Consider the following 24,944-nt stretch of genomic DNA (forward strand, 5'->3'; position numbering starts at 1 on the left):
CATATCTATGCATATCTATACATGCAGCTTCCTAAATGTAACATTCAGAATTATTCACTGCAGCTCCAGAAATCAGAGCTACCTCATCAGATCCAAGTGTGGCATCAGCTGACACTCTTTACAGGAGATTCCATCTGAACTCTGTGGAGCCTGATCTCAAGGTTTTTAAGTCTGACCCTGAAACCAGAAGAGGATCTTTCTCTCTCTTCAGATTCATTGTGATCCAGTGATTTCAGTCCTGCATGATCAGGCTGATGTTTTCACAGAGCAGATAATGAAGTGAAGGTTTTTGCACATTGGTAACAGTGAAACAGTTTATTTACAGCGTGGGATCGTTTGTGTTCGGAGTATGAACTGAGATTCCTGAAACTCTTGTCACACTGGTCACAGCTGAAGTTCACTTCCATGTGTGTACGTTCATGTTTGTTACGATGACCTGATTGTGAGAAGCTTTTGTCACAGTGTCTGCACTTGTATGGTGTCCCTCCTGCAGTGGTGAAGGATTACCCACACTGGTCACAGATGTGCTTTTTGAAGAGGTCATGTATTTTTAATGTAGTCAAAGGAGCTTGCAAAGAAAAGCGTCAGGACTTCTTTAAGTTGCTTGAAGACGTTTCACCTCTCATCCGAGAAGCTTCTTCAGTTCTAAGGTCAAATGGTGGAGAGTCCCAGATAAAAACCTAGTGGGAGTGACCCCCACAGAGGGACAAACGGACCCCCTGATGATCCTCTAATCACCTGAGCCAAGGTGTGAAATTGGGTGTGGGACCCAATCAGCCAGAGTTTCGGGTGTGTTCATTGTTAGTCTTGTGGTCTTGTTAGTCTTGTCCTGCTACACAGGACAAGACTCAGCAGTCCATCTGCATCTTAAGGATAAAGGACACTCTTTCGAGGATGCCAATGTTCACATTTTGGACAGAGAGGACAGATGGTTTGAAAGAGGAGTGAAAGAAGCCATCTATGTCCACTGTGAGCGACCATCTTTGAATAGAGTCGGGGGTTTACGACACCAACTCTCTGCCATCTATAATCCAGTTTTGAGATCCCTTCCCAGACGCCTTAACGCCCACTCACATCCTGGGCCATCTGACCTCAGGAATTCGCATGACAAGGTGGGGCCAGGTTTCACAATGAACACACCCGAAACTCTGGCTGATTGGGTCCCACACCCAATTTCACACCTTGGCTCAGGCGATTAGAGGATCATCAGGGGGTCCTTTTGTCCCTCTGTGGGGGGTTACTCCCACTAGGTTTTTATCTGGGACTCTCCACCATTTGACCTTAGAACTGAAGAAGCTTCTCGGATAAGAGGTGAAACGTCTTCAAGCAACTTAAAGAAGTCCAGACGCTTTTCTTTGCAAGCTCCTTTGACTACGATGACCTGGATGACTGAGAACCTTCACAGACATATTTTTAATGTACTTGGTGTGTGGAAGCCTCTCCCACATTCGTTGCAGTAGTTCATTTTGTCTCCAGTGTGTCTACGTTGATGTGGTTTTAGGTCCCGTTCGTGATTGGAGGTTTTTCCACAAAGCTCAAAGAGAAACGCTTTCCCACCACCACAGTGACGACAGGGTTGAGAAATGGATCAGTGTGCTTCGCTCCACTCCTAAACAAAGACATTGTAAATCAGAGAATTCCTTCAACGTTTTTATCCTGAACGTCGCCTGAAATAAAAAGCATCTCTGCCAACGTCCAATTACATTTTACTGTTTACACTATAAAACTCAGGTTACTTCTTCATTTTTCCAAACAGTTCATTCAGTATAACTCCATAAGTTTACTGATCAGACGTTTTTCCAAACAATCAGGTTAAAATTACAAGATAAAAAATCAATACATCCTCACAGTAACTGCACTTCTAGAGTTACTTTCTGGAGTGGATCTGTTGGTGTTTTTTCAGCTGATTTGGAGCTTTAAAAGTCTTCTCACACAGGTAACATTTATAAGGTCTCTCCTCAGTGTGTTGTTGTAACTGTGCATCTGTTGTAAACAGTTTCCCACACTGATCACAGCAGGAAACATCAATTCCAGTCTGAATCCGTAGGTGAATATTTCGGTACCGTTTGTCACTGAAACTTTTTCCACAAAAGTCGCAGCTCTACGCCTTAATTCCAGAGTGGGTAACTAGATGCCTGTGTAAGTCGCTATTTAGAGCAAAAGCCTTACCACACAACTCACAGTTGTGTGCTTTAAGTCCACTGTGGATGAGTTGGTGTTTTTTTAAGGTTCCAGCCTGGGTAAAAGACTTTCCACACAAGTCACAGCTGTAAGGTTTAACTCCACTGTGGATGAGTTGGTGTTTTTTCAAGTGTCCAGCCTGGGTAAAAGACTTTCCACACAAGTCACAGCTGTAAGGTTTAACTCCACTGTGGATGAGTTGGTGTTTTTTCAAGTGTCCAGCGTCGGTAAAAGACTTTCCACACAAGTCACAACTGTAAGGTTTAAATCCACTGTGGATGAGTTGGTGTTTTTTCAAGTGTCCAGCCTGGGTAAAAGACTTTCCACACAAGTCACAGCTGTAAGGTTTAACTCCACTGTGGATGAGTTGGTGTTTTTTCAAGTGTCCAGCCTCGGTAAAAGACTTTCCACACAAGTCACAACTGTAAGGTTTAAATCCACTGTGGATGAGTTGGTGTTTTTTCAAGTGTCCAGCCTGGGTAAAAGACTTTCCACACAAGTCACAGCTGTAAGGTTTAAATCCACTGTGGATGAGTTGGTGTTTTTTCAAGCTTCCAGCCTCGGTAAAAGACTTTCCACACAAGTCACAGCTGTAAGGTTTAACTCCACTGTGGATGAGTTGGTGTTTTTTCAAGTGTCCAGCCTGGGTAAAAGACTTTCCACACAAGTCACAGCTGTAAGGTTTAACTCCACTGTGGATGAGTTGGTGTTTTTTCAAGTTCCCAGCCAGGGTAAAAGACTTTCCACACTCATCACAGCTGTAGGTTTTCTCTCCCTTTCTTCTGTGAGGTTTGTCGGCCTCCTGAGAGCGCTGACTTCTCGCTCCATGTTGGTCCTGCAGTGACAGAGATACAAACAGAGGCAGTGAGTGAAATGCAGTCGTGGAACAAACTGAAACTCCCTTCATTGGTGGAATCAAACATGTCAACAAACACATTGTTGGTGTGTTTCCACCACCTTCTGGTGGCAGTATCACATTACAATGATGTGCTACAATGAGAGTTGTAATGAAAATGACATTATTGAAGAAATATTGATCAGCAGAGAAAATCTTTTACGCATAAGAAATTTCAAGTTCAACTGATGATATTGTTGTTTCAATGTGTGCTTATAAAATATGATCTTTGTATTTTCTTGTAACTTCTGTTACAAGAAATTAGAACTCTGAACAATATTTAAACTCCATTCAGAGTTACATACCATAAAATAATACTTTATGATTAACATAACAGTTTGATTGCTCTAATTACCTGTATTTACCTTGTGACATATTACAGGGCAAATTACATTCTGGGTACAGTTACATCACAAAACATCAACTGTGAACACCTTATGTTACCGTGGCGTTTAAGTCCATGGGAATTATGAGTATCTACTCCCAAATTCCCATCCGGGCTACATTATTATCGGTTCATGGTATCGCTTAACTTTTACGAATATGAGTACACACACATTTTACAGTATCGGCCCCAATACCCGATACCAGCAACGGTATCGGTGCATCCCTAATTGTAACTGTGATATTTTTCTCACCTTTTGTGTTGAAGTCATTGATTGTTTCCTCTGTAGTGGCTGAGCTGAGTCCAAATGGATGAAATTGTTCCTCCGTTGCACCACCAGACTCTTCTCCTCCTGTTAATCACCTGGGGGACACACACGCAGCAGGATTTGTAAAAAGAGTTTTGATAAACACAATGCTGGACAGCAATGCCGTCATGTACATATACATATATACATGTCTATATACATATACATATATATGTCTATATATATATATACATATATAAATAATAACACCCAGCACGCCCCTGCGGGCGGTTTATCCTTCAAGCTTGGGTCCTCTACCAGAGGCCTGGGTGCATATATATATATATATATATATATATATATATATGTGCAGATCCATAGAGGCTGGGGTCTATCACACCAGGCAAGACCCCAGGTGCAGGCTGTGTAAAGATGCCCCAGAGACAATCCAGCACATAACAGCAGGGTGCAAGATGCTAGCAGGCAAGGCATACATAGAACGCCATAACCAGGTGGCCGGCATAGTGTACAGGAACATCTGTGCCGAGTATAACCTGGAAGTCCCGAGGTCAAAATGGGAGATACCCCCAAGGGTGGTGGAGAATGACCGAGCTAAGATCCTGTGGGACTTCCAGATACAGACGGACAAAATGGTGGTGGCTAACCAACCGGACATAGTGGTGGTAGACAAACAGAAGAAGACGGCCGTAGTGATCAACGTAGCGGTTCCGAATGACAGCAATATCAGGAAGAAGGAACATCATATGTCACTGCATTCTTCTGCACATATGGCTTCACTCTCTTTTGCTGTGGTGGTTCCAGTTCACGAGCTCCTCTTCCTTTAGTGTTGGGGAGTAACGGAATACATGTACCGCCGTTACGTATTTAAAATACAAAATATGAGTAACTGTATTCCGTTACAGTTACCGTTTATAAAGGTGGTATTCAGAATACAGTTACTTTGTTGAAATAAATGGATTACACTGCGGTACTTTCCTGTTTCATTTTGTCGCGGGTCAGGACTGTTTGGGTTTTGTTTGACAGCTACGTTCTGTTGTTCCAGGCGGCAGCGTTACGGTTGCCATGGTTACAGGGCGACGCTCTCTTGCTCTCTGCGACTGTGTGTTTCCTGGGTGAGAGAGCGCCTTTTCGTTGTTGTTGTGCTAAGCTAACAGGCAGAATGCTACAAGCATAGCTCTAAAGAATGTAGCATCATGGGCAGTGTAGTCCGTGTTGCAGGGAGAATGGACTGCCATACACATTATGGGTCTGTGAGCGCGAGGAGGGAGAAAAGGGGGAGTGGAAAAGTACGAGCTGTCATCGAGGAAAAATGGGAGCTGGAAGCATGTAAATATAATAATAACCACTTCAGCCAAGAAGAGTGCCTGACGAGCCCAGTTGTAAGTAAGCTATTAAGACTCGACTGTACACCGTGTTCGTGTTTTCCTCCGAAAACAATAAGTTCTGTTGGAGCAGTCTTTCAACGCCTCTCTCTGTCTCTCGCAAGAAAAGTTGACCCACACAACAAAGTAAAGCTATTTTTCGGCTACGAGCCGACAGGGACCCCGCCGTATTAGTCAGAGGTCCCTTTACTACAGTTCGGAGTCGCGGACCTTCAGTAATAGTAATGAATCACCCAGCAATAGTACATTCACGTTGTTGTAAAAAGCATGATAATATATTAAGTAATCCAAAGTATTCAGAATACGTTAATGTCATTGAGTAACGTAACGGAATACGTTACAGAATACATTTTGGGGCATGTATTCTGTATTCTGTAATGGAATAGGGCTTTGGAGCGTGATGTCACGGGGGTGGGCGTGGAAAGGATTTTGGCCCGATCCGCCATTTTGGGGGTCTAGCGCAAGTGAAAAGGGAGCGAAGGCACAGACAACAGCCATGGTTCGTATTTGCTGTGTGGTCGGCTGCAATGTTCGATCGCACGACCAGCAAGAAAATAAGCTTGAAAATGGTTTATCTTTTCATTCTTTCCCAACCTGGAAGCAACACGAGGCAGCTCGTGTATCGATGTTACCAAACAAAGGCGTCTAGCCTGGAGAGCAGCTGTGAGACGAGCTGACGTGCAGTTCTATTCCATCTCCAAATATCTGTTGGTGCTCCAGACATTTTCATTCCGGTAAGTTCTAAATATGTTCATATCAATCTTTATAGCCTATTAGTTTTATTTTCTATGCGCTCTGAGCTCATAGCAAATGACAACAAACATTCTACTGAGTGATTTTGCAGAACTACCTTCTATTTATAGAGTTGCTAATTATTTGGCATTATTGCAGCAAACCAGCCTATTAAATGGATGAATCACATCGTGACTGGGTTCCAGTGCTACACAAGGGACCTGCTTCAAACATACCACCATGCCAATCAGATTACTTCTTCCTTGTGAGGGTGAAGAGGTGACCCTTCTGGATAAGATGGTGAAGGTTTGCTGCGTTTTGGTGAACAGTGTGATAATAAAACCAGGGAAAAATGAAACCTGCTCCTGTTAAATACTCTTAAGTCTTGTGCTGTTAAAATTGCTGTATTTTTTCAAAAGATACAGTAAATAAAGTAATGTTAGTAGTGAGTGATATCATGTAAACACTCGTGATTTTGTGTAAACATTTTGTCATTTGTAAACTATAAAATCATTTTTCTTCTTTGGCTCTCAGCGAAGGCGGTCGCACTTTTCTCCTCTCCTCCTCACCCTTATCTTCCCTGCTTAGCCTCTATGTCCTTGTCTGTTTCGTGTGCATTACTTTCCCTGGAATAGACTCACACGGTCATTCTCTAAAACCTAAAAGAGAATTATGGATTTGATTAACTGGTCTCTGAATGCTATTGACACCCTTTTCTCAACGAGAAGTCTGGGCTCGGGAGAGCCCGAGTGCCCTGGAGGGACTTTCCCTGCCGGATACACGATGGACGGGTGGCAGAACTGGAGAGTCATGTGTCTGGCGGGACTGTCGATCGAGGACGCTGAAGATATCTATCTATTCGGAACCATGATAACAGGGTTCGTGCTGATTGGAGTTGGCTTGGCCCTGGTTTATCGGAGAAATAAGAGAGCGGAACCGGCTGTTCAAACCCCCCTAAGGCTGCCCGCTGGAATTGAAGAGATGAGATGAGGCGCGACCTCTCACAACGAACGTAATATGGTCAACACCTTGGAGATGCTTACAGCTGCTGTGAAGGCTCAAGCGTATGGGGGGAAACATCAGAGAGAGGCCTGCTCAAAATGAGACCCTTGAGCGACAGTTGGACGACATCACGGAACAGATCACTGCAGCTTTGAGGTCTCAGAATCAAAAGAATGGCAACACCATGGAACAGAAGTTTGATATCATCATGGGGAGGATCGTGGCTCTCCAACGGGAGATCGAGAGGCCAGTGTCGGAGTGTTAGGGCAGCCAAAAATTCTCCTGGGCTGCTCGCATGGAAATTTACAAAATCAACATTGAGATTGCGGACCCCCATAACGGCACCAGCTGCAGGCCAGAGGCTGGAGCCGAACAATCACTCCCTGATAACGACTGTGTTACGGCTATTCTTCCCATCCCATGCAAGGACACCTGGATTGGCTGGAAGACTATTTACTTAGCCTGATAGGCCGAAGGACACTGTCTCAGCTAAACTATGGACACGCACACACACACACACTTACACTGATAAGCACTCACTCATCCCCCCTCCCTTTCCAACGCCTTCGATGCTTGTGCCCTACCGGGGAAGATAGCAGTCAACTGGACCAGCACAGATGCTGCAGGACCGGATGCGCTGTCTACACCGGCTCTCTCTTACCCTTTACCCGCCCCTGTTGCTTGTCTCGTGTTTCTATGGTGCATTGATAGTCATGTGCTTTTGTGCTGAGGTGTTTTTTCTGTTATCAAACTGTTCTCCCACTAGGAGCTCAGTCTGAGTGGAGTTTTTTTTCTCCTCCTCTTACCTCATGTAGTGTATTTTCGTTGTTTTTTCCTATCAGCCTACCTTCTGACATGTCTGCCCAATGTGATGTTTGTGTAAAGTTGGTCAGAAGGTTCCTTTGTGAGTGCGCATGCGCCATTAGCGTGCTGCCTGCTGTAACCCCTAATTTCCCTCGGGATGAATAAAGTATTCTGATTCTGATTCTGATAAATGACATGGATTCTACATTGTAACTGATGTGATGTTCTATAAGGTGGTTTCAATAAAATTAAAAAAAAGAGGCAAAAATTAGTTTGTTTCTTTATTCAACTTTTGAACAGTGGGACTCAGTCAGTATATATTCAGTAAATGCAAATTATTTACATGGCAGTGCACTACAGGCATAAATCTAGACCCCTAGATAAAACATTATGGTTCATTCCCACAACCCACAGCTTCACTTGTTAGGATGCCTGGGTCGTCGACCCAGGGTTTTTGGAGTTTATGATATTATTTATACTGTTGTTTTGGACTTTGTTTCTGTGTTTTGTTCTGTTTGCACTTTTTTCTTTTGTTTTGTTGTTTCTGGCTCCTTGTTTGGTTTGTTTCGAGCCCTCCGTCCTGTTTCCCCCGCCGCCCACCCTGGTTGGGTTGTTTTTGTTGTTTTTTTTGTTTTTGATGTTTTGGGGGGGGGGGGGGGGGGTACTGTTAGGATGCCTGGGTCGTCGACCCAGGGTTTTTGGAGTTTATGATATTATTTATACTTTCTAGTTTTTGGTTTCTTTGAGTTCTGTCTTATGGCTTATGTCTCTGTCTTCTTTAGTTGCTCTGTCTCCCCTATCACCTGCATCCCCTTGTCTAGTTCGCGTCTATGTGTATCTTAAGTTCCTATATCCCCGTGTTCAGTCAGTGTTTGTGTGTGCCCTGTTCCCACGTCTCTGTTCCCTTTGTAGTGCCTGCTTATGAGCCTGTGTCTGTGTTATGTGTTTCCTGTTTTACTTTGAAGGTCTCTGTCTTTTCTCAGTGTGTTCAGTTTACGCTTCTTTGGTCTCGTCAGTTCTGATTTGTCCCAGCTGTGTTTCCCTCCTGTTACCCATTCCCTGATTGCTCCCTCTGTGTATTTTAGCCAAGTGTTTCTCTGTGTCTGTGTCGCGATCTACCGTTTACTTTGCTGTGTGTTTTGTCAATCTGCCGGTGTTAGTTTATTTTTGAGTTTTTCCAGTTATGTTATGTTTGCGTTCAGCATTAAAGCTGTTTTGGTTTAAGTTCTGTCTCCGGAGTCTGCACCTTGGGTCCTATTCCTGCCTGCACACAGCCTCACCTAACAGAAGATCGCGACCAGAACATGGACCCTGCAGACTCTTTTTCTTCTGAGTTCTACGGTGAGATGGAGCGGATGGTGAGCCTGCTCGACCGCATCGCCCAGTCCCCGGATTTAAGGACCATGGCAGTGGGGCTGAGCGCGGTGGAGGCCATCATTCGGCATAATCCCCAGCTTAGCCAGTTCGCTAAGGACACTGAGTTGGGGAACACCATAACTGCCTGGAGAGAGCAGGTCAGGGCTAGTGAGCTTGCTCTCTCCCTCACTACGTCTTCCCCACCGCTGCCGCAGGACAACGCACACTCTACTTCATCGCCACTGCAGGTTTCCTCCCCTTCCTCACACCAGCTGGGACCTTGTTCGCCTGTCCGTTCGCCTGCCTTTTTCCTGGCGGCTGTGTGGTCGGAGGATGAGGAGGAGGTCTCCGTTTCTCCACCGGTTCCTGTTCCCTCGTCTAGAAGGAAGCGACGCCACCGTCGCTCCTCTCCTCGGTCATCCGTTCAGCTTCCTGTCTCCGCTGGAGGGTCCGAGGGGTCCGTTCAGCCACCTGTCTCTACTGGAGGGTCCGAGGAACTGCTTCAGCCACCTGTCTCCGCTGGAGGGTCCGAGGAACCGCTTCAGCCACCTGTCTCCGCTGGAGGGTCCGAGGAATCGCTTCAGCCGTCTCTTCCTGCTGGAGGGCCCGAGGAGCCGCTTCAGCCGTCTCTTCCTGCTGGAGGGCCCGAGGAGCCGCTTCAGCCGTCTCTTCCTGCTGGAGGGCCCGAGGAGTCCGTTCAGCCTCACGCCTCGTCAGCTGGAGGGCCCGAGGAGCCCGTTCAGCCTTCTGCCACGTCAGCTGGAGGGCCCGAGGAGCCCGTCCAGCCGCCATTAGCCTCTGCCTCGGCTATGCCTGGTCCAGCTTCGGCCTCAGCTTCTGCAGCTCTGCCTGGTCCGGCCCCAGCCTCTGCAGCTCTGCCTGGTCCGGCCCCAGCCTCTGCAGCTCCGCCTGGTCCAGTCTCCGAGGGTTCAGCTTTGTCTGCCCCTGAGGTCTCCAATCTGTCTGTTCCTGCACGTCCCGCATGGCCTGCTCGTCCTGCCCGGCCTGCACATCCTGTCCGGCCTGCTCATCCTGCACGGCCTGCACGTCCTGCCCGGCCTGCTCATCCTGCTCGTCCTGTCCGGCCTGCTCGCTCTGTCCGGCCTGCTCGTCCTGCACATCCTGTCCGGCCTGCACGTCCTGTCCGGCCTGCACATCCTGTCCGGCCTGCACATCCTGTCCGGCCTGCTCGTCCTGCACGTTCTGTCCGGCCGATGACTGGACGTCGTTGCCGTCATGGACAGCCCTCTGAACTACGCCGCCATCATGGACGGCCCCCTGAACTACTCCGCCACCAGTGCCTCCCGCCCGGCCGGCCTCCTGACCTGCTCGGTCGCCATCGCTGCTTCCCGCCCGGCCGGCCTCCTGATCTGCTCCGTCGCCACCGGTGCCTTCTGCCTGGCCGGCCTCCTGAACTGTTTTCTGGGCTCTTGGACCATCAGCCTCCGGGCCGCCCCCCTGAACTGCCCGGGATTGGACTATCGTGCTCTCAGCCTCCGGGCCGGCCCCCCTGAACTTTTTTGAGACTATTGCCTGGGCCTCTGCGCCTTTCGTGGGCTCTTTTGTTTGTTTGCTTTTGGACTTTGCCTGGGCCTTGGTGCTGTTGTTTTGGACTTTGTTTCTGTGTTTTGTTCTGTTGCTTTCCGGGCTCCAGTGTTTGCACTTTTTTGTTTTGTTTTGTTGTTTCTGGCTCCTTGTTTGGTTTGTTTCGAGCCCTCCGTCCTGTTTCCCCCGCCGCCCACCCTGGTTGGGTTGTTTTTGTTTTTTTTTGTTTTTTGATGTTTTGGTTAGGGCTGTCTGGAAGCCAGCCCTTAAGGGGGGGGGGGGGGGGGGGGTACTGTTAGGATGCCTGGGTCGTCGACCCAGGGTTTTTGGAGTTTATGATATTATTTATACTTTCTAGTTTTTGGTTTCTTTGAGTTCTGTCTTATGGCTTATGTCTCTGTCTTCTTTAGTTGCTCTGTCTCCCCTATCACCTGCATCCCCTTGTCTAGTTCGCGTCTATGTGTATCTTAAGTTCCTATATCCCCGTGTTCAGTCAGTGTTTGTGTGTGCCCTGTTCCCGCGTCTCTGTTCCCTTTGTAGTGCCTGCTTATGAGCCTGTGTCTGTGTTATGTGTTTCCTGTTTTACTTTGAAGGTCTCTGTCTTTTCTCAGGGTGTTCAGGTTACGCTTCTTTGGTCTCGTCAGTTCTGATTTGTCCCAGCTGTGTTTCCCTCCTGTTACCCATTCCCTGATTGCTCCCTCTGTGTATTTTAGCCCAGTGTTTCTCTGTGTCTGTGTCGCGATCTACCGTTTACTTTGCTGTGTGTTTTGTCAATCCGCTGGTGTTAGTTTGTTTTTTTGAGTTTTTTCCAGTTATGTTATGTTTGCGTTCAGCATTAAAGCTGTTTTGGTTTAAGTTCTGTCTCTGGAGTCTGCACCTTGGGTCCTATTCCTGCCTGCACACAGCCTCACCTAACATTACGATCTGGGCTTTCAACGATCATTAAAAATGACTGAGCCGATTATTAGCCCCTCCCTCATTTATCCGCGACACCTTAAAGGCCGGTCCGTGAAAATATTGTCGGGCATAAACCGGTCCGTGGCGCAAAAAGGTTGGAGACCGCTGATTAAGAGGTCCCGAGGGAAGCTCGGAAAGCTAAGCAGAAGTTATTTGGAGAGGAGAGTGACTGCCGTTGGTTGAAAAGAGAGGTAAAAAAAACTTCAGTGGTGTTGCACACTATTTTATATTATTTTTTAAAGTCATTATTCAATACATTGTTATTGTTAACCCTTTAAAGCCGGTCAGAGCAGCACGCTCTGTTTTGTGTAACTATTTTTAAATCCCTGTAGAACCTGAACCGTGTAAGCTAGCGCAATAATTTGTTTTGCATATGAAACTTACATCTTATGCCATCAGCTTGTCCTCGGTCACGGTTTCCTTCCACATAAATTGCATAAAAAGCGCTTGCAGGAACAAAAACATAATATTCCAGAAACACGCTTTGCCGATCCGATCAGCTGTTCGTAACACTTGGCACATTGAAACAGACGTCACCGCTAACTATCACATGTCCGCCATTTCCTGCCCGAAACCGGAAGTGATGTCATTTTCGCGGAAAATGTAGTTTTTTTTTTACTTGTAGGCCTTAAAAGCCTATACTGGTCATGTTTGACTTTTCTGAATAGTTTCTGGGATGCTTAGAACTCGAATTGCACTGCTGGAAATAGTTTATTTTGATGCACCTGCTGTTTTCTTTGCAAATTTGCATCATAGGATTGTTTTTGTTTTTCCTGCAGTATATAAAAATTGCTGTATCTCCAAAATAAAACTATGAAGACACTCAAAATAAACTTTTTTGTATTTAAAGTTTTGAGGGATAAACCTCTTAAATTTCTCCAAGTAGAAATATATGTTAAAAAACAAAAACAATTTTCAATTTTTTTGTAGTTTATTGCACTTTTTTGCAATTAATGTAGTTACTATGGACTTAATGCATACATATTATTAAAATATGGGCTATAACAGTTGTATAGCAACTTGAAATGCTCCCACAAATGGCACTACAACATGTAAAAAAATAATATAAGCTCTGGCGGACTTGGTTCTATAGTAGGTCTTAAAGGGTTAAATAAATATCGTCAAATAATCGCGATCTCAATTTCAATGAAAATAATCGTGATTATCATTTTTGCCATAATCGAGCAGCCCTATTTGCAGGGAAATCAAACGCGTTTCACTCGCAGTACTCGAGCTGACTTACCTTTGTTTGAATGACGACTTGTACGTGCTGACTCCACAGATAAGGCACGAAAATATGTCAGGCTACGTCAGTAGCGGTTGGTCTTCAGGGTTTCCACTCCACGGCCGTATTTCATACGGGTCCATATTTCCAATGCACGCTATTTTCTGCAAGTACCGCCACTTCGCCTCTGGACGCAATCGGTCTCTATACAGTCCATTCTCTTTTGAGCTGCTTTTAAGCATCTTTCTTGTAGTCGTCGTTCCAACACTGTGTGTTTGTTTTGATTCGTAGACCCCGAAAATGGCGCTGCGCTCCCACAATGCTTTGCGGCGTGACGTCAACTCCAAAGCCCTATGAAGTCCTATTCTAAAGGCTGATTGCCCTCCCCCAATGCTTGTACATGTGGCTTCCTGTCCTGGGGGTTGGCTCTTCTCCTGCCCTGCACCCTTTGTTCATATTCAAAGACTATTTTTCTGTATGTATTCTTACCCCATAGCAACCGCCAGATTATAATGTTGCAGACAATCACAAACTCTACAGCAGGGGCGGAGCGTGGGGGTGGCTTACTGGGCTTAAGCCCGGGTTGTTTTGTCAGAAGCCCGGGGTCTTTTGGAGTGTAATTTTTTCATAGTTAGATGCCTGGCTGACAACTGCATAAAACAAAAAGTACACACAATATTCGAAGCACATAGTGCACACTGTGGGAATTTACGACTGTGCGTGAACCCCCCCTGATATTGGTATGATCCGAGCTCAGGCACTAAGCGACTGAGCGAGGGGGCGGGGCAGCTGCTGCCTGTGAGTGCTCTGTTGGAGAGACGGAGCCAGCCATACTAAGGAGAGCTCAAGTTTGACCAGGTACCAAAGCAAATCATTCGTACCGTACAAATAATGTAAATATGACGGTGCATCACGAAAGATTGATATCAAACTGATCACTTGACCAATATTACGTTACTTGCTGTTCAAGTGAATCAACAAATGGCGAAATGAAAAGCCGAACAAATGCTATTTTTTTAGAGAGTCTTAGCTTATGTGTGTTTATTTCATATTTCCAGTTCTTACCCTCCCCGACTAAATCAGTTTCAGTTATGTACTGAAATATAAGAATGGAAAATAGAGGGATCTTTCAAAGAAAAAACTCAGGTAAATGTTATTTTATATGTTATGTTTTGTATGTTGTTCAGTATATTTCTATGCAAAACAAGAGGGATTTCAGTACACAGCAGGATATTCACATTTGTAACCAGATATTTACATACACTTTAGGGAGAAAACATAAAACATTTTTACTGTACAACATCAATTTAGATTAAACTTTTGTTTTAGATAAATATTGAAATATATTTTGAATTAGTTAAATGTCAGAATAAAGAGAGACAGCTGTCTATTTTTTATCACTTTGATCAAATTTAGGAGTACATGTACACTAAGTTTATTGTTAATTAATAAGAAAACTCCAGACGATTCCATTCTGAGCTGAAGAAGCTTCTGATAGGTTAGTAGAGTCCATGTGAGCAAATTGGTGGAAATGGGGAAAATCAACAGATGTCAACCAAACCAGAAAAAGAACTGTGGAGCTCCATAAGTGTGGCTCAATTTTTAATACAATTTGGTGCCATTTGCAATTAAGAAATACAGACAATTTCTCTCTTTCCTCTTAAAGTTAACAAATATGTTTTTTTATTTATCAATCTAAAAAAATAAACATTTAGTCTGATTTGATGTTACAATTAAAAAAGTGTTTGTTTTGATCTGAAGAGTTTGTAAATATCTGGTTTCAACTGTATATTTGATGATTGTCAGCACAAAGAGAGAGAGAGAGGAACAGAGAGGAGAATGAGGACAGAACAGAGATGAACAAGAGCAGGTGAGACACACATGTTAGTCAAATGGTTGTTTACCAAAAGTATCACCGTATCATAGGTACTCATGTATCTCGTACCTAGTGTTTCTTTTTAGGTTTGCTATTTTTCAAATTCTACATTTATTAAGTTATGCAGGCTTGTTTGCACAACAAGGCTAAATAATTATATAAACTTTTCTCAATCTAAATAGTGGACTTTGGTAGAATTAAAAAAACAAGTGTAGTGCAGGTCTATGATGATTTTTTAGTGCTACTATCATCTAGTTCTGATTCTTGTTCTGTCTTGGTTAAATCCTATATAGTCCTGATTTTGAACTGTTGTAGTCCAGTTTTAATTCCGGATCAGTTCTGGGTCTGGTTGAATTGGGGTTTAGTCCTCGTGTCTTGATACAACTCCGACTTTGTTCTGCCTTGCTGCTCAATTAAAAAACTAGTTTAAGGTGTTCTGCATATGAGATATATATTTTTCGCTATATGAAGTCATTCTTTTCTGAACAAAACTCAAAACAGAGCCTATTAATCTTTCAGTCATTTCTAACCCCCCCCCCCCCCCCCCAAAATAAATAAATAAATAAATAAATAAATAAATAAAAAAAATCCCACATGCATACTACCCTTTAGGGCTAAGCCCCGGGTGTTTCAAATGTCCGGCTCCGCCTCTGCTCTACAGACTGTCTAACTCCAGTGTATACCAAGCAATCTATTATTCTTAACAGCAACAACATAAACTGAACCCACATTAAAGTTGGCTCGGTGCTTACCTTTATATGAGCCCACAAACCGAGAGAAACTCCGTGATGAAGCTGGAAGTCTTAAGAAACAGATCAGGGAGCAGAGACCCACGTGGTTCACGCTGATCTCGGCTACGATCCAGGACACAAGGGTGTGCAGATCGATGCAGAAATTAATCCCAACGTTGGTAGTGGTATATGTTCCTGCAAGTTTACTACTTTACTCCCGTTTCATGAAAAAGCAGCTCTCTCTGCTCGACTCCTCTCCTGCACACACACTTTGCTCTGCCTCCTTTTCCGGCTCTGCTGTGATTTGTTGCTGTGCGGTCACGTGACTAAGCAGACCAACGTAGCCATGTGGGGTGTTATTTCAAAAGTAGCGCCTATCTCCTTTTCCTTAACTCTTTTTCTTGCCCTCGATGGAAACGTCATCGTGGGAAGGAGATTTGCTAAGGACTCAGGGAAAGAGAGGACCGGTGCTGAGAATTGGAACAGCTTTAGGCTGTATCCCAATAGTTGGGTTGCGGTCACGTGGTTCTGATTACGCGCGGAGGCAGCGCGATTTTTGAGTGGAGGGCGGAAGTAAACATGGAGGACACTGTGGAGAGTCAGGAGAGCAGCTATTGTGCAACTTTAGACCCTGTTTCTCGGGAGAGATATAAACAGACAGTTAAAAAAATATATCGGACGTGATCCGTATTCTTTGAAAATGTCCGAATACACCACAGAAGTAAAGGATTTGCCTACTATCGAGGCTGTGGATATCACCAACTACTTGGTCCTCCAGACTTCTTACTACACTAGGCAGCAAATGAAAGCTTTCAAGAGTCTGGAGGCGTACAATTTTTTTGTCAGCGGGTGGGTCCACAACCTTGGAACAAAACGTCTCCGTGATGGATACAGTTTGGTGTTTGCAAGGGTGAGTGTTTGTTCTTATATTGCTTTATCTTAAACACGCTAACAGTTAGCGGTAGCGGCTTTAACGTCAACAAACATGCCACATCCTTAGGACTTCGTTAGAATGACAGTTGTTTGTTTCAAGGTAAACCATTCTCAGCGGTCTAACGAGACACCTCTGAAGGGTGTCTCGGGCTCTCAGCCGTCTGTTGCATATCCAAAATCGCCTCTGCACATCGATGCTGTTCTGCCTTAAGCTTCATTCTTTTCTCTCGTTTGAGAACTGATTCCGATCTGGGTTTTCGTTCGTAGCCGAGATTGACCGTCGGAGCCCAGTCCTCCGACTCTTCGTCATCCAAAGCACTTGGGCAGCCTATAGTCCCAATCAAGTCAATATTAGACTACTAACTTAAAAGCACTAAGTAAACGAGAATTTAACGACAACCTAATGCTAATAAGTTCGTTTGCAAACATAACATTACCTCTGACGAAGTGGTCGCTGCAGACACGGGCATTGGCAGACTCTGCTCCTCCCGACTGTAAACGTAAATTTAAAATCCATTTTTTCCTACGTTTTTCGGTTAGAATTTTCCATTTTTCTCCTCTTCGTTGGGCTATTTTTGGTACCCTAAAATACCGTTTATCAGTTTCTCTGGTCGACCTACTGGAGCATCCGTAAACACAACAGGACATAGGCATTTTGCGTACTGTCTGTCTGTGATTTTGCGCTTATCTTTTTCACTTCCGACCGCCAGTCAAATTTCGCGCTTTACGTCTACGTCAAATGAAACCTAGCTATTCAGGTTCGGCAGCCCTAAAGTACGCAGCCTTAACGGTCCACAAGGGCCGCGTACTCAAAGACCGCTAAGGCCGGAAGTGCGAGGCTTGTGAAATACCGGTCGATCTCCGTCGCGCTGCCCAGGTTGCCTAGCAACCATGATACTAACCGCTGGAAACGTTTCATACAGCTTTGTTTGAGAGAAATGAAGGAGAACATATTTTGTTCATTTGTTCGTTTGTTTCTACACGAGCTTTGTGTGATTTAATAAGTATCTGAGGCTGAGACCACATGACTGTAAAACATGATTGTTGGGCTTCATTTCTGTACTGAACAGTCATTTTAAGATTAGCTAGTAAATAACAATTATGTTGTTCATGAGACTAAAGTCAGTGTAAATATAATATGGCCAATATTATAGTTATTATATTAATCATTATTAGTTATTACAGCAGTGAACTTGAACAATTCACTTTTATTGTCACATGTGCAGGTAAATGGCCTGCATTTGTATAGCGCTTTTCTAGTCCATAGGACCCCAAAGCGCTTTACACTACATTCAGTCATTCACCCATTCACACACAGGCGATAGCAAGCTACATTGTAGCCACAGCTGCCCTGGGGCGCACTGACAGAAGCGAGGCTGCCGGACACAGGCGCCACCGGGCCCTCTGACCACCACCAGTAGGGGTTAGTATCTTGCCCATAGGATCCCAGGCTGCCCAGCCAGGGTGCAGCCTGGGATCGAACCACCGACCTTCTGATTACTGGCTGACCTGCTCTGCCACCTGAGCTACACTGGTACAGCACATGTGAGTGAACTCTGTGTCAAACACTGAGCTTCAGTAAAGATTCAAGTTTCAGTTATTTATATTTCCCATCACCATAAATCTTCACTCAAAGACAAGAATCTTTTACAGTGTATAAATACGTATAGATGTATCATATGTAAGAGACAAATATTGTTCATTTAATTTGTTGGCATTACTAAATTTGGCTCAATGCTTACATATATGTGCAAAATGAAAATGTACGAGCTGTGATAACTGTTTCTGATAGAATGAAGAGTAGACTGATATATTAAATATTCCTTTATTGGGTGAGAAAATCAGACCATGTCATAACTGCTTTAAGTCATGTAACTACAGGGGTCCAACAAAGAATGGCCACGCATCATACTGATGTCTTCGGAAATTTATTTCTCTCTCTCTCTCACTCTTATTGTCTTCAGACACCGTGAAAACTGAAGAAACACAAAGTTTACAACATAAATGTTTTGAGCTTATCAGTCTCTCATATCAGTGTCCATAAACAGTCTTGTGCAAGCAGAACAGAGAAAATGCACAATAATGGATATCACAAAAATGTCCTCTCATTACCACTGTAGAACACGTATGCAACATTATACAAACAATATACACGAAACCATACCGTTTGCGCCTCTTGGACCACATGCAGAATAACATTAACGCTGAGGCTGTAGATGCATCGGTAGCCATGTATCCATGCTAGCTCCACAATGCCATGGTTGTGCTCTCAACCAAACTCTGGTCATGTGACAATTACAAACTTCACCTCAAACAAACTTTACAGCACTTTACATATTTAACAAACCCATATTTTGTAATCACATATTTTAGACATGTTTTTTAATTAATGTTAAACTTTTATCATCTTATCTTATAAATAAATGAACTAAATTAAGCATGAATTTATCACAGAAACATGAAATAACCAACTTTATTTTAACTGTCTCAGGGACAGTTACAAGTCATACAGAATAGATATCAGAGCCTTAAACAGGCTGACTTCTACTAAATGGGTCAAACTGGGCAGAAAGTCTACAAACACATAACATCCTTATAGAATATGATGTAACATTATAGATCAACTTACCTCAGAATATATAAAGCATATAAACAATCACAGCAATATGATACAACAAACACAGCAGTGCTACTGATCCAAAATACTCAAAGCTTCATATAACTGAAACAAACATTTATTTTTAGCTCCATTCTGCTGCTGATATATACTTTAGGTTTCTGAACATTAAACTTGTTGCTGCCTTTCATAGTGTGTAACCTGAAGGCCCTAAGTACTTTCTCCCACACTGAAAACACTGGAATGATCAAATTATTTGAACATTACCTAATAAGACTGATTCAGGACAGACAATTAATTATTTTAAACTTATCTAGCAGTCCTTCACAAACAGGAAACAGTCTGTCTATTCTCTCCATCTGTCAGCTGCTGCTGGCTCTTCCTCCTCCTCTTCCTCACACTGTTGAGTTTGTCCTGGTGGATCATCAGGGGTGCAAAGCCTCACAGATGATGTGCAGCAGTGGGTCCCTCAGTCTGTCCTCACTCTGGACACTTGCAGTCGTCACACATGGAAATCAAATGTGTGATAAGCTGCAGGATTCAAACACAAGTGTAACTTATAAACACATGTTCATACTTTTATTCCACAATCAGAGAGAAAGAAGCAGAGAGAGAGTGCAGGACAGACAGGTGACAGTCTCAGGTGTACACACTGCTGCAAAACAGCACAAAAGAAGGAGGATTTAGTTTGTGTTATTACAAAACAAGAAGAGTTTCCAGATGATACAGTGGACACATGTGTGACTGCTGTGATTAAAGCATCTTTCTTTCAGCTTAACGAGTGAACCGTCAGCTCGTTCAAACACACGTTAAAGTCCATTTGGCTCGACACCACCGAACAGAGACAGCAATATAACACAGCTAACATTAACAGTGCAGTGAATCCTGCTTGTGCCGTGATATTCAGGACTGAAAACCGAGCAGCATCACTGACTTTCATCTTGTTGTGTTTGTGGATATATGACTGACTTTAATTATCAATAAAATGATCACATTCTCTGTAAGATTAAGGTCGACTACTGAACAGCATATATTTTAAAGTAAAGACTTTTAAATCAAGTTAGTACAAACATCACTAATGTCACATGACTTTGCCGACCATTATTTGCAGCATTACGGGTGGAGGATAGTCCTCCCCCTGCTGTGGGAGATGTTCACACCTGTGCGTCCAAACTGCAAATGTATGGAAGAAATATAGTATCATCAGAATCAGACACTGAATTTTTATCCTCCAAATTTCCCTGCAAAAATATTCACCTGCAAAAAATTCACCTGAAAAAAATTCACCTGCAAAAATTCACCTGAAAAAAATTCATCTGCAAAAATTCAACTGCAAAAATGATGAACTTTAATGACCCAAGCCAGAGCAATCAGCACCAGATCGAGTCGAGTGGCTCTCAGCCAATTAAATTACGCTGTTTGATCACATGACACCGTTAGCCAGCAGTGTGTTTCCTAAAAGAGAGCTGTTTAAAGGCGAGTGATTAAGTTTTTCTCCTAAATAGAGATCATTACAGAACGCCTAGTCCTATTTAAAATCCCAGTTATTTTTATTTTATTTTATCATCTACTCGAACTAAGGAAAACGTTTGACTAACTCAATGACAATTTCCATGCCTCCCATGCCTGACTGCAGAGGCAGTTTTGAATTTAGGAGCGCCAAGATGGCAGCGGCAAACCCTGGCGGCTCTCCGGTAAGTATATTGTTTTTCATCTTCAATTTTGTCTTTTGAAACCTTAACTTTATTTAAATCCGTTGCTCACGTATAAAGTACACAGACGGGGTCTTTGCTCAACTCGTCTGAGGCGTGTCTCACTAAGCGCTACATGCTAGCATCCTGCTAACCGAGCTACCCTTTACATGCTGTGCTTTAGAAAATAGGATACTCGTTAAAAAAATACTCCGCAGATATTGATAGATAGACGAACACTGCAAATATAATGTTGGAAACGAGAACGGCCTTTGGTGAAGGGGTAAAATACACCATGAATAAAGCCATAGAGTTAATGGCTGCCATGGTTGCAGAACGGCCGGATTTAATGACAAGAATGGGGAAGAGTGAGGTGAAGTGAACCAAAGCCAGAAAACACAATCAGACAAGGCGGCAAAAGGGCAGTGATCTGTCCATCAGTATGAAGTTGGTGTGTGCTTTGGTGAACAAAAACTCCAGACCGGTAGCAGGAAGATGGGAGACTCGTGTTTCACTGGAATAGTGGTGAATTAAAACATCCTTTGTTGGGGACATGTATGGACAGGTGAGACAGAGGCAGACCAGACAGTGAAGAAAACAAGGCAAACATTAGAAATATTAAAACGGAAATATAGGATTAATATAACATACAATTTGGGAAAATGTAAGGAACGCAATGTAAATGATATTGTAAAGTCATTCAAACAGCATACTCTGATTAAAAGAAACATGTAATTGGGTAGGATAATAATAATAATAATAATAATAATAATTAAAGCTGCAAGCAGCGTTATGAGGGCGTCGAGCCATGCCCAACACCTAAAACCAGCACGTCCGATCTGATGTCACATTGATGGAATTCATGCATTTAACCACCAGCTAACATTTCAACTCATTCATTCATGATTAGTTAGTCGTTCCACTGGGTGGGGCTCTAACCATTATGTACAAATGGCATAACAAACATTTCCGAGCTCGAGTCTCATCCCGCCTATGAGCTTTGGGAGAGATTGGACATTGTGTTTTTGAGTGACAGCAGATTACTGCTTTTTGGCGAGTGATTGAAACTCTACGTGCCGCCATGACCACCCCGTTTCCCTGAACGTAAAAAGCTTCGCAATTTAACATCACAAAGGTCTTTAGATTCCACACACTGGAGAATGGTTCAATATGATGAAATCCCTTGGAGGAGTTCGTCAAAGTATGAAGCCTGAAAAGAGGGGAAAATGTCGCCAAAATTACACATTAATTTTAAAATGGCTGACTTCCTGTTGGATTTGGGATATTGCTCCAAGAGACTTTTTTGTACATCTTGATATTTTCCATAAGCTTACCAGGTTTCAGACTCATAGATGAAACACAGAGCAGGGGCTGTTGTTTTGAAATTTTGTAGGGGGCGCTGTGGAGCAATTTCGCGCTATTCAATGAAAATGATCACATGACAACAAAGCCTACATCCATTTGGAGGTGTGTGCCAAATTTCAAGCCTCTATAAACTTTCCAAGCCCCTCAAAAGCCACTTCATCTTTCATGGTGAACCGCGTTACCACAAGGGTGCGCCGTTCAGTTTAAAGTCACAATTTTTGCACTGAAGCATCACGAGGGACTGATGTTGATATTCACCGCTTTTGAGGTGGCCACGATGAACCTGTGAAAATCAGTACAACAAAATTAAAGCCATGACATTTCCTGTTGCCACTAGGTGGCGCTGTCCGTATTTCCGACAATGGGCACATCAATCTGTTCAGGGCGGGTCTGACATCATGCCTGTAAAGTCTGGTACTGATCAGACTGGATTTCATTGAGTTATACTAATTTGTTTCTTCATGGCGTGACATCAAAGTTCGCCATGCTGCTGGGGTCACACCCTTTTGCGAAAAGTCACAGTTTTCACTGTAACCCAAGACCAACTCCTTAAGGCTTTTCTGGAGAAATTTGAGGCTGCAGATGTCACCCATCACTATACTGTACCCCAAAGTGTAAAACATGACATTTCCTGTTCCCACTAGGTGGCGCTGTCCTTGATGTCAAATATGGCAGTTGAAATATGTTCAGGGGTGGAGCCTTATCATATGTGTGCTGTTTGGTCCAGATCGGAACATGTATGACAGAATGAGAGGCAATAAGATTTTCATGGCGAGTCATCGAAATTCGCCATGGCGCCACGGCCTCATAGTATTGTGAAAACTCAAAAGCTCCGCAATTTAACATGGCCCAAGGGTGTAGTTGACACTGACCAAAGATGAAGCTTATACGACCAAATCCCAAGGAGGAGTTCGAAAAAGTTCGAGGCATGGAAATGACAAAATTAGAGCCAAAATGTCACCTTCTCTTCCAAATGGCGGACTTCCTGTTGGGTTTGCGTCAATGGGCCCACAGACTTTTTTGTTCGTCTTGGCATGATACACATGTGTGCCAAATTTCATACGTGTAGCTCAAACGATGTGGTCGTAGGGCTGCATTTAACAAGGCATAGGTGGCGCTGTAGAGCCATTTCCCAGTGCTCATATGTAAAACCATTAAAATACAAAATTTTTCACCAGACCTGGCATGTGTGCAAAATTTCATGAGTTTTTGAGCATGTTTAGGCCCTCAAAAAGGCCCTTGTTTTGCCTGAATAATAATAATAATAATTAAAGCTGCAAGCAGCGTTATGAGGGCCCTCGCACACCCGGCGTGTCGAGCCATGCCCAACACCTGAAACCAGCACGTCCGATCTGATGTCACATTGATGGAATTCATGCATTTAACCACCAGTTAACATTTCATTTGCTTCAACCATGAGTATAGTCGTCCCACTAGGTGGCGCTCTAACCATTATGTACAAATGGCATAACAAACATTTCCGAGCTCAAGTCTCATCACGCCTATGAGCTTTGGGAGAGATTGGACATTGTGTTTTTGAGTGACAGCAGATTACTGCTTTTTGGCGAGTGATTCAAACTCTAAGTGCCACCATAACCACCCCGTTTCACTGAACGTAAAAAGCTTCGCAATTTAACATCACAAAGGTCTTCAGATTCCACACACTGGAGATTGGTTCAATATGATGAAATCCCTTGCAGGAGTACGTCAAAGCACGGTGCCTGAAAAGAGGGGAAAATGTTGCCAAAATTGCACATTAATTTTAAAATGGCTGACTTCCTGTTGGATTTGGGATATTGCTCCAAGAGACTTTTTTGTACATCTTGATATCTCCTATAAGCCTACCAGGTTTCAGATTCATACATAAAACACAGAGCTGGGGCTGTGGTTTTGAAATTTTGTAGGGGGCGCTGTGGAGCCATTTTGGGATATTCAATGAAAATGATCAGATGACAACAAAGCCTTCGTCACATTGGAGGTGTGTGCCAAATTTCAAGCCTCTATAAACTTGCCAAGACCCTCAAAAGCCACTTCATCTTTCATCGTGAACAGCGTTGCCACCAGGGTGCGCCGTTCAGTTTAAAGTCACAATTTTTGCACTGAAGCATCACGAGGGACTGATGTTGATATTCACCGCTTTTGAGGTGGCCACGATGAACCTGTGAAAATCAGTACAACAAAATTAAAGCCATGACATTTCCTGTTGCCACTAGGTGGCGCTGTACGTATTCCCGACAATGGGCACATCAATCTGTTCAGGGCGGGTCTGACATCATGCCTGTAAAGTCTGGTACTGATCAGACTGGATTTCATTGAGTTATACTAATTTGTTTCTTCATGGCGTGACATCAAAGTTCGCCATGCTGCTGGGGTCACACCCTTTTGCGAAAAGTCACAGTTTTCACTGTAACCCAAGACCAACTCCTTAAGGCTTTCCTGGAGAAATTTGAGGCTGCAGGTGTCACCCATCACTATACTGTACCCCAAAGTGTAAAACATGACATTTCCTGTTCCCACTAGGTGGCGCTGTCCCTGGTGTCAAATATGGCAGTTGAAATATGTTCAGGGGTGGAGCCTTATCATATGTGTGCTCTTTGGTCCAGATCGGAACATGTATGACAAAATGAGAGGCAATAAGATTTTCATGGCGAATTTCGATGACTCGCCATGGCGCCACGGCCTCATAGTATTGTGAAAACTCAAAAGCTCCGCAATTTAACATGGCACAAGGGTGTAGTTGGCACTGACCAAATATGAAGGTTATGAAATCAAACCCCAAGGAGGAGTTCGTCAAAGTTCGAGGCATGGAAATGGTAAAATCAGAGCCAAAATGTCACCTTCAATCCAAAATGGCGGACTTCCTGTTGGGTTTAGGACATTGCCATAATAGACTTTTTTGTTCGACTCTGAACATTATATAGGTGTACCGACTTTCAAACATGTAGGTCATACCCATACCGGGGGCTCGCGTTTTTCATTTTTCTAGGTGGCGCTACTGA

General features: G+C 43.7%; 2 protein-coding genes across 2 annotated transcripts; one reads left to right on the forward strand and one right to left on the reverse strand.

Annotated features, from left to right (window-relative positions):
* Positions 1-1,448: 1,448 nt before the first annotated feature.
* LOC146673239 (uncharacterized) lies at positions 1,449-21,294 on the reverse strand. Its single transcript, XM_085401857.1, has 3 exons — positions 15,361-21,294; positions 3,715-3,824; positions 1,449-3,016 (listed from the first exon to the last, which is right to left on the reverse strand). The coding sequence occupies exons 2-3, from the start codon at positions 3,730-3,732 to the stop codon at positions 2,102-2,104; spliced, it is 933 nt and encodes a 310-aa protein (XP_085257983.1). The 5' UTR covers positions 3,733-3,824; positions 15,361-21,294; the 3' UTR covers positions 1,449-2,101.
* On the forward strand, positions 8,361-11,090 carry LOC146673240 (uncharacterized). Its single transcript, XM_085402637.1, has 4 exons — positions 8,361-10,008; positions 10,180-10,491; positions 10,605-10,756; positions 11,044-11,090. Exons 1-4 carry the CDS (start codon positions 8,954-8,956, stop codon positions 11,088-11,090), a joined length of 1,566 nt encoding a protein of 521 aa, XP_085258763.1. The 5' UTR covers positions 8,361-8,953.
* Positions 21,295-24,944: the final 3,650 nt, after the last annotated feature.

The sequence above is a fragment of the Rhamphochromis longiceps genome, linkage group LG3, assembly GCF_057381845.1.
Source record: "Rhamphochromis longiceps isolate RC_006_pf linkage group LG3, R_longiceps_female_GT1.1, whole genome shotgun sequence".
Taxonomy (NCBI): Eukaryota; Metazoa; Chordata; class Actinopteri; order Cichliformes; family Cichlidae; genus Rhamphochromis; species Rhamphochromis longiceps.

Excerpts from the sequence above, each read along its gene's own strand:
- LOC146673240 (XM_085402637.1), top strand. The coding sequence starts at position 8,954 with ATGGACCCTGCAGACTCTTTTTCTTCTGAGTTCTACGGTGAGATGGAG. Across the intron at positions 10,009-10,179 it reads TGGCCTGCTCGTCCTGCCCG|TCCTGTCCGGCCTGCTCGTC; the intron begins GCCTGCACATCC and ends CCGGCCTGCACA. Across the intron at positions 10,757-11,043 it reads CCGCCGCCCACCCTGGTTGG|TCAGTGTTTGTGTGTGCCCT; the intron begins GTTGTTTTTGTT and ends CCCCGTGTTCAG.